General features: G+C 36.7%; 1 protein-coding gene across 1 annotated transcript; it reads right to left on the reverse strand.

Annotated features, from left to right (window-relative positions):
• Positions 1-2,947: 2,947 nt before the first annotated feature.
• On the reverse strand, positions 2,948-9,798 carry LOC150079421 (solute carrier family 52, riboflavin transporter, member 3-B-like). The gene is made up of 4 exons (XM_090383063.1): positions 9,100-9,798; positions 6,630-6,965; positions 3,752-3,982; positions 2,948-3,148 (listed from the first exon to the last, which is right to left on the reverse strand). Exons 1-4 carry the CDS (start codon positions 9,796-9,798, stop codon positions 2,948-2,950), a joined length of 1,467 nt encoding a protein of 488 aa, XP_090239189.1.
• Between the last annotated feature and the right edge of the window lie 764 nt (positions 9,799-10,562).

Below are 10,562 nucleotides of genomic sequence, written 5' to 3' on the forward strand. Positions count from 1 at the left end.
ACCCTTAATATCCGTTAGGATTTAATCAAGACGTATTTGTCAGTGGTGTTTTGTAATGCAAATCCTTCAATACACTCATTTATCTTTTTAAATACAGTATATGAAGAAAATCTTTCGCATTAATTTGGTTAATCGAAACTCTTTAGGAATTCAATTACATTATAAACAGCAACAGGAAATCTCTTCCTCTTGTTTTTTTCGCTTAAGCTGATTGAAATATTTTCGATCTATACTTCTTCCTTTTATATTGAGAAAATAAGTTCAAATAATAATGCTTTAATCAACTTAATGAATTTGGAATAAAAATATATCGTTCTACAAAACCAAGTATGGTAAGAAAAATATCGTATCGTGTGGGCAAAGTAATAATTTGATTAAATAAATTTCAATTAAAAATCACGATCTAATTAAGCTAACTCTCCTAAACAAGTATGCGATTTGTAAGTTAATTTGCTTAATTATTTACGTGGCTGTCTTCCTCATTAATCGTATACTCTTTTATATGATGCAACTTGATCCCTTAGGCTTGGTACGTTCTTTTAGATACAGCTGACTCCCTGCCTCGGAGTCTAAAACGCTGATGGAACAGATATTTCAGACCCACGTGTGTGGATCAATAGGGCCGAATTAAATATGCAAATATGTAAATTATGCGTATATTAATATTTAATAATGTTATATCAATAGAGAACTTAATCTTTGCTAAAAGTAAACAACAAAATAAAAATATTCCAAATGAAAAAGTAGAAACCCTTCTCAGATTAATCAAATAAAAGTTCCTTAAAAAATATGCATTTGAACGGCTTTGTTTTTATGGTCGATCTAATCAACCTGAGCAAAGAACCAGATATAGTCGCCCATTATAACTCTCCACTGAGTGTATATCCTGGTAAAATCTCTCATGCTCTTCACTTTACTATATTTAGTCTTAAGAAATCCACGTGAGAGCGCAAGTAATGGAACTTGACTAGCCGGCGGGGCTAGCCGGGTGGGTAAAGTGCCTGCCTTGCAACCCAAAGGTCGCGGGTTCGATTCCCGCCTAGGGCTTGGATCAAAGTACTGCAACAACCTTGGGAGGTGCATTATGGCCACAGAAGCCGATGCGCCAACAACTACCAAAAAAAAAGGAACTTGACTGACATACTGCATCCCATTATTTCGTAATTATCAATTAACTAGTTATTTGTCATTTTTCACTCTTATGTTCAGCAAGAAAGTCGTTCACTACATGGCAATACGACTGCCAGACATTTTGCTCAACATCGGCCATTTTGTCTTCCAGTTCTTGAGAAACTAAAAACTCCTTAATTTATGGACCAATAAATATACCACGTTTTACTTTTTTGCATTAGACAATTTTTAGATTATGCTTCAAGACGTGTCCCCTCGAGGATTCAATGCTTTAACAAAATGTTTGACCAGTTCCAGCTTGATACGGAGCGCTACGCGAGACATTCTCATTTGGATTCAGATCTGGAGAATTATGCAGCCAGAATAGATGTTGGAAATCTTGAGAATATACCTCGAACTATTCTGATACAATATTTGCACATTGGATATTTGCTTTGTCGTCTTGAAAGAATCCACCGCAATCCGGGTAAAAATTAAGAATTGCGGGATGAAGTTCGTCCGATACGCCAGAAAAATATTCATTGGAGGTAAGACGACCTTCTATCATATGAGAGGACTCAGGCTACACCAACAGATCTCTATGCCCTGTTACTACCTCCAGCCGCTTGAGTGGTGGATACGAGACGGTCTGAGTGCATAGCTTCACGAGGTTTACACCACACTTTCACCCTGTCGCTGGTGCCAAAAATTGCAAATCGAGACTCGTCACACCACATGATCTTTCCACGATTACACAGTCCAGTCCAGTCTAGGCGTTAGCGGCACCACTCCAGTGGAATCTTCGATTTTTTACAGAAAGAGGTTGCTTTCTATAAACATACGACTGCCAAATCCCATATTCTTCAACTCCCAGTTCGGATGGAAATGGGTATTTTCTTTGCCTAAATTGAACTTTTCAGTCATTTGCTGCACACTGGATCTTCTAATCTGACTTACAATTCGCTTTAAATTCCTACGGTCTCGTTCTTCAAGTACTGAATTTCTGCCACATTTCTCCCTTTAAGTATTACATATCCCTTTCGTCTTCCAGCGATTGTATCATTTTTAGATAATTGCTTTCGATACACCAGGGAATTCCTTTGTTTTCTCACTTGCGGTTCTTCTTAATGTTCTCCAACAATAACACCTTTCTGAAAATCGAAAAGATCGCCTATCTTCCCCATGACCTGGTCGACTAAGAAGCCCCAGTAAAACATAAGGTAAAATATAAGAAGCGGTTAAATTTAAAGTCACATTTTTACAGTGTCATTTTTTTTAAGGTCTGAATCAACCAAAAAAACTCTGCCTTCATTAGATCGAGCCATTGGCACAGTGAACAGTACATAGTGAACTTTTTTTTTATAGGCCAGTATATAGCCGTTGTTGTGAATAAACTAGAAGCTACACTTAATCTTCATTAAGTGACACATGGTGGTAACCTCTTTGAACGTTGCAAATAAAGCCTCATTGAATTATGGAATTTCTTCTATTCTTCATATCGAACGGACCAATACAATTTGAAGTTTCTTTTTTTTGTTGTTGTTGTTGTTTTAAATGATTCAGAATTTTATTATAGCATTTTATTTGTAAATTCTAAAGTTTTACTAACACGGATGGATGCGATTTATCTCATATATTCTTTATTTTGCAATAATAAGTAGTGACCTGTGTAAAAGTTGTTTTTCCTATTAGCAATTACTGATCATATTCTTTCAAACCCTTTTTTTTTTATTATTATAATTATGAAGAAGTTACTGATAATGGCGGACTTGGAATTGAATAAACTTTAAATAGATCCGTTCTACTACCAGACATTCATGGAGGTGCTAATAAAAGTCTACCAAATACAGAGATCGTCGTCATGAAATACTTGAGCCTCATTTACCAGAAGAAATATTAACAGAGCACCAACTGCAGCTCCTGCTTGAGTTACAACCCCACACCAGAAGAGGGCGTCGTGGCCAATTTCACCTAGTAAGACCGTTACCATGGTTTTCACGTAGGATAAAATGCCAGTAAAAAGAACCCAACACGTGACCTGAAAAAAACAAGTATCGCTAAATCATAATTGTTTTAAAATCTTCCATAAAATAAATAAGTAAATACGCGCAAAAATCTTTTACAATTAAAAATCTTCGTAGGTCAATTATCATTTATAATAATTTTTACAAAATAACTTGGAAAATGGAATTTAAGTTTGTTTGTTTATTTATTTATTATTACTTATTAAAAGAAAATTTATTTGAATACCTTTCCTTGTTTTTTAAGATGCAAGTGGCTATTTGCTGAAAACTTTTAGATGTTCATCTAACGAAGTTCATCGATCTTTACAATCCATATTTGGAACGAAAAAAGGCAGAGAAGATCATAATAGAATTATGATAGGAGTGTGTGTTATGAGGAGACTCACTCTTTTGATTCATCAACAATAACTGCCCTTCGTCCAACTTAAATTGTTATTTTCAATGACACTAGAACCGTTCTTTATTACTATTATGGGTGATTAGTATTTCTTTCTGGAAGCAATTTCTCAATTCTGTGGTCTCACAAGTATTCAACGTTGGTAAGAAAAATCTGAAATAAACTACTGGATCTATTGAGTGCGTAAACTTTTTGCAAGAGTAAAAGAAAGATCACTTACCATAAGGACACCACCTGCTTCTGAACCAACAAAAGGAGGTTTTGGACTCATCACAGCTGCAGCCATTATATATGCCGATACTATTGTTGCCAATAAACATAAACATGAAATTCCACGAATACTCTTCCATTCCAGAAACATGGCTACCAAACAAGCTAGGGGATAAGCCATTCCAGATAATGTTACGGCTAAATGAAAAAGTTGGTTACCGTATGGCAAGCAAGAGTAAGGCTGACAAAAAAAAAAAAAAAAGGAAAAATAGTTTTATAAACTCCAACTCGATAAATCGTTCAGCAATTATAAAAAGATTATATATAAACAGTGTTTGTGAATGGGTGGGAAAAAAAAGTGGCAACGCTGATAATTACGATTAAAAACTTTATACGCACATCCTTGATAATTACATTCCTTTTATACAATTTTTGAAAATACAGTAAGTTTCCATAAGCGTAGAAGTTGACAAATCATCTACAGACAGAGGGTTGCGTGGAGAAACTCTCTTTGCATAGAGCTGTATGACTGCAAAGATCTCCCACTGGGGGACAAAACCACCTGTGATTGGCGAAAGCGTCTGTTCCAGAAGTGTTCTTTTATTATGGACAGCGGCACGCACACAAATTTTGTCCGAGGGGAAGGGGGATTAATGTAATGTGTGTTAAGCGCAAAAGTCACTAAGACTGTAATGCGTCATTATATTATGTCTGTGAACTGCGTAAATTCTGTGGTTGATTTGCCCGTTTGCTTGACGAAAAACCAGAATTTCCGGGAGAAAAAACCCTGCAACCTTCGCTGAGACTCACTCACTAACTCAGCCATGTTGTCAATAGGCAGGTAAAAATTCCTCACGTCATTGGCAAGATTCGAACTCAAATATTTTCCACCCTATGTGGGAAGGATACTGATTATATCAACTATACTACCCACGAGAGACCTTTAATTTTGGGAAAGAGATCAAAGTAACTCACATCTGATGATTATGGTGAACGAAGAACATCTCTGAATACCAATTCAGACAGTTCTAACAACGATTTGAAACTGTATGTACTAGAAGCATGCAACACCTGCACTGATAACACTAGTCGTGTTATACATACACTGGTATGCAAAACTTAAGGACCAACTATTTCTAAAGGTTACAACCACAAAATATTTACTTAAGGTACTCTTTACTGATGAGAGTAGATTCAGTCTCAGTAACGATTCTGGACGTCAGCTAATCTGGCGAGAGGTTGGCACACGGTATCACCCCGCAAACATCACTGAAAGGGATCGATATGGCGGTCGAGGTATTCTCGTCTGGGGAGGCGTGTGCAGACGGTCTACAAGAGTAGCTCATGATGTCTTGTCAATGATATACAGGAAGTTTTCTAGCAGGGATAAGAAGATGATTATCCCCTTGTATAAGGCGAGGCTTGACGTAACCGAGTGGTCAGGAGCGAGAGTGCATAGCACGCGTTCCTTTAGTGGACCGGGATTCAAGCCCGTGACTACTAAATACGATAAATATTTGTATTGACGATTTATTGTAAACTCTACTGACATGGTTGTCGTGCCGGAGTATAAACAAAAAAATTTATGGTCAGGCCACACCGTGAGAACTGCATACAGGTCTGGAGGCCTCATTTTAAGAAGGATTTAGAGCTGCTGGAACGAGTACAGAGAAGGGCAACAAGATTAGTGAATGGAACAAAGGTTACTCTTACGAAGAAAAGCTTAAGTTTTGCAGATTACAGTGTTTGGAGACTAGGCACCTGCGAGGTGATCTGATTGAGGTGTATAAAGCCTTTAATGGTTTGAGCATGCTCAATGCTGATGGGATTCTTCCTCTTCCTCAAAAAAATCCCCTGAGAGGGGATAAATTCAAATTGAGGAAAGACAGTTGTAGGATAGATGTACGGAAGTTTGCCTTTAGCCATCGGGTAGTTGATTTGTGGAACAGACTTCCATCCTTTGTTGTGGAAATTCATAGCCTAAATAAATTTAAGGCTGAGCTGGACAGGTATTTGGAACGAACAGACGGGTGAAATCGGAGGGTTTTTTTTTTTTTTTGGCTGATGCTGCATAAGCTTGTTTTATTGCATCGCATGCCCCGACTAATGCTAACACATATAGGATGCTCTGGGGAGACGCCTAGCGGCATGTCCACACCCACCAGAAAATGTTCACCAGCTGAAGACGGCGCTGACAGAGGAATGTACGATGTTACCGCAAGAACTTATCAACAACATTGTTCTAAGTATGGACAGGCGGTGCAAAGCCTGCATCGACATTAGGGGTGGCCATATCTCCTACTAAGGACCACCTCTTCCCTTTGTTCCATCTTTGGCAGTGATGCATCTGTATCATGGCAGCCAGTGCTATGTTCCCATTTTTGAATAAAGTCCCTCTGTACCGTTTTGTTTCTGTTGTTGTGTCGGTGTTGTTTCCTTCATCATTTCTGTACCTCACGAGGTTCCTTTGGTATGCTTGTCCCATATCCAGGCCACTCCTATAAGAAGCTACAGGTGAAAATCTGACTGGTCCTTAAATTTTGCACACCAGTGTAGTAGTGTATATATCGCGTTCATCATTGCTACATTTCCTATTTGGTCTCGCAGGTAGCACAGAAGATTTAATCGCCATCTTCCCCACAGCGAGTGGAAACCTGGGTTCTAATCTCGTCAATGACTTGAGAGAATTTTTATAGACTTTTTTTTTTTTTCACAATGTGTTGAATCAGTCTGCCTCCGGCGAAGGGAACATGGTGTTTCTCCAGCAAATGTGGGTTTTCATCCAGCATACGCTTAAGACACATACACGTTTCTATTTACATATGCAACCAATAAGGTGTATAAAATAGAAGTATAAATAAAATCAACAAATAAAAAGTTTATCTTACCTGAATCGCTGGAAAGACCCCAAAAGTAGTTATACATGCCCATCCTTGAAGGAACAACAGATAGAAGTACTCCATCTTTGAAACGCTTCTGGCATTCTTGTCCCTGTCATTATTTTTATCATTTTCACCTTTAAACGATGATAACAAGTTTGTGTCATTTTCAGATGCCTTCCATGTACACCATTTTGATTCTGCAACTGCAGTATTCTTTTGTTTGGCTTCTTGTGTGCTTCCAGTACCACAGGGTACGTGAGGCTCTTCAGTTGATTTTTTGTATTCGCTTAGAACTATTACATCACTGAACGTCTGTGTATGTTCCACTTGAGAAAAATGAATCTAAAAGATTATTGATTTAATGCAAATTTCAGTTATAAATTCGTCATATGCATTAGTCTGATAGTGTCATGTGATTGATTCTTTTTGATAATTATCACTTTGATTGTGTCTATGTATAAAATTGTTAATTTTTAAATTTTTACTGACTTCTCTTTCATTTGTAATTCTAGAGATAAAAATTTTAATTTTATTGTTTGCATATAACATCACTCTAATAACCACACAAATTGACAATAAAATTGCTTTATTTTCATACGAAGAATATTACAATTTAAAAAACTAAATGTGAAAACTGGGTATTAAAACAAGAGGAACACAGTAATACAATTATGAGTGATGGAGAACACTCAGTCTTCGTACCCGAAAAGGTTGGAGGCTGCCTTGATAGACTAATAAAGTAAGTTTTATTTCTGGCTATTAAAAATTATGAATTTAAGATATTATGTATAAATACGCATTTGTACACATGTTTTCACATGCCGTTGGTAGAATAGACACGCAAGCAGGAAGCAAATGGGTTGTAACGCGGATTAAGATTCCTTCTCAAGGAATGATGAGAAGAGAAGGAATCTTAATCTTGATGCTAGGTATGCAAATTAACAGATGCCAGCAGAGTAAAAATCAAGTCACAAGCCTCAGTGAACAATAGAAGAGTTTGATCAATACTTCCAGAAGGAATGGCAAACATATATTGAACCAGTATTGAGAAATGTGATAAGCTGTATGTTCTCCCATGCAAGACATTGAACTCGCTATCGATAAACTGCAAGACCCTTCCACTGATGATAGAAATACCGGGATTAAAAACAGATCAAGTAAGTGAGAGAAAGAGTTGGAGGCTTTACCTACCGGATGATTATAAAGTTTCTTCCAGGATTGATAGCAACACACCTCTGCAAAGTAGTTGCAGAAGATAGAAAATTTTGAGAGACTTTCTGTCGAATGGTCACTTAACATTTCCTTCCTCGAATGCGTAAACCCGTATCTCGCACTATGAATTTATTTCAGTTACTCTTGTCGATGATGATCAATGAGCATTATGGATCAGTTCGAATCACTATCTTGAAGTGCATAGATTTCAGAAGAAACATTTTAACAGAAAATATTACCGGAAGAGTCTTTCGAACAATGGATACAAGTGAGTGACTTCAGATCCCTTGTTGAAAACGGTAATTGGTGAGAATTTTGAGGTACCATCCTTAAATATAGAAGTGTTTCACTAAAAACAGTTGTTTCTTCTAATATATAAATTTATGTAGTGGGAAGAAATGTCTGGTGAAATTTTGAGTTTATAATCAAGGGGAGGCCACATAGGGTCAGAGGAATTCACAAGATAGTACCGGCCATTGTCGTTAGTATTTTTGAATCATTTTATTGCTTATAAATGTTGCGCTGGTATGAATATACGAGGATAAATTAAAAAGTAAAGTGAATTTATTTTTTTATTAAATCATGAAAAAATTATATATTCAAAAATTTTCGTCATCATCAAGGGACTTTGAAATTTGAGCAGACCTTCTGATTGCGCAGACTTTGTGATTTGAGGGTGGCATGTATCGTCGAATACTCAAACGCATAGATGATGCCTAAGCTTCCAGAAACAGCAGAAACAGCAATACGTCTCTTTTCTTGAATCAGATTATTAACTTTGTCAGCATTATTTATCGTTGTTGAACTTGTCGGCATGCCTGAATGATAGTAGTCAACCACACTTGTTCTGCCACTTTTAAAAAATCTAAACGTTTAAAACCTTAAAACCTTTTAAAATCTAAATCTTTCCCCATATTCGTCCACCTTTCTTTGACTAGTACGCTTTCTCCATATTGTGCAAACATTCTTCTGTGAATCTGAAAGTGTTTAACCTCTTCGTCACATCACAAAAATCTCGCCAAAGACTTTATTCATTAAAGTGCAATTGGAAAGTGGAGCCGACATGATTAGATCCGACTGTATATAAGAGTACTGAGGGCAAACAGCTAATTACATACATGTAGACATGTTTAACAACGGAGTAGATATAACCATTGGAGTGTACTGACGTGGGGTGTTAGTTTTGTACATAGACTGGCTTTACTTTTTGGTTAAAGAAAAGTGTAACATTATTTCTTTAGCCATACTAATAGTAGTCACTTACCTGTTCTTTTCTAGCAGCTGGAAAATACACCATCATGATAAATGCTATCCAACTAATCATTACCATGATTAAAAGAAATGTAAAGAAAATTTCTGGAGAAAACCTAGCCTCTGGAATATGAGGTACTAGTTCATATCTCGTTACGTTAGCATCTTTGATAGATTCGTTTCGACATAACGCATTTTCCACTCCTTGTGCCATTGCCACAAGGCTAGGCAAGAATCCACTCATGCCTTCGCCTGCCAGATATGGGGTAAGATACATCGATTTGAATCTGGCCATAAATGGTAGAAATACGACTGAAGAAGTGCAATCAACAATTGAAAGTCCAAAGGAGCAGAGATAAAGCCAAATGCTGTATTCTTTTTCTCCAATAGTTCCAGTTGAAGACCATAGAAAAATCAGCAATAAACAAGAAACACATCCCACAGCCATCTGTCCATGAGTGGCGTATTCTTCCGTCATAACCCTTGGCCAAAATTTATTACATATTCCATAAATAACTGGTCCAATATTAGCAGCCTGAAGAAATAAAACCATGTATGAAGCTAGAGCCCATCCTTCAGGAAGTCGTTGGATCAGCACCGGAAGCTCTACCCATAGACCTGTCATTGCTATCCACGATCCAAGACCGAATAGAGCAGATAAGATGTCAACAAAACAGTTCCTTTCCAAAGAACATGATAAACATTTTCTCATGATTTCAATTAATTCACTTTTAGTTCATTTACAAGAATTCTGGTTTGGGAGACTTCTGTAACCTTGGATTCTCAAGAATTTTTGTGATTTTGGTGTCGCTTCCCTATAAAGAAACATTTTAAAAACCATTCATAAAAAATAGTTATAGGAGAAAGCGGGTCGTATATTGATACTTTCGTTTATAAAGTAATGCAAGACAATGCTTTAAAATAAATCTGTCCATAATATTCCAAAATATTAAACCGTGTAATAAATTATAATATTTATTTATTAAATAGTATCAGAGTTCACCTACCGGAATTAATGAAATTTAAGTTACGCTAAAAAATCAGCAATAAACAAGAAGTACATCACCGATTAACTCAACTACGTTGTTAAAAAGGTCCATAAAAATTCCTTGCGTGATTGATGGGATTCGAACTAGAGTCTTTTCCAGAGAGAGAAGAAGGAATCACCAAGAAAGAGAAGAATGATGATAACCAGCTCAGGAACCTCGGTGTGCCAAGCCCATACTCACCAGATGTGAGCTCCTGGAGTTAAACTATCAATTTTATACGCTGTTAATTTCCTCCAAGTTCATTTTGTAAAATCTTTCATCGAGGTTTTCAGTTAGTTTTCAGATAAACCTGATACAGGACGTCAATGCTTATAAAAGACAAATTATTTTCTCATTTACAAAACTACCCAGAAAGAAGTATTTCACGACTTCAGGATTATTCAAAATTCGCGAAACCAAAAATGAAAGAGCTGATTTCTCTACACAA

This window comes from Mastigoproctus giganteus, chromosome 10 (assembly GCF_048544385.1).
Source record: "Mastigoproctus giganteus isolate SK-2022 chromosome 10, ASM4854438v1, whole genome shotgun sequence".
Taxonomy (NCBI): Eukaryota; Metazoa; Arthropoda; class Arachnida; order Uropygi; family Thelyphonidae; genus Mastigoproctus; species Mastigoproctus giganteus.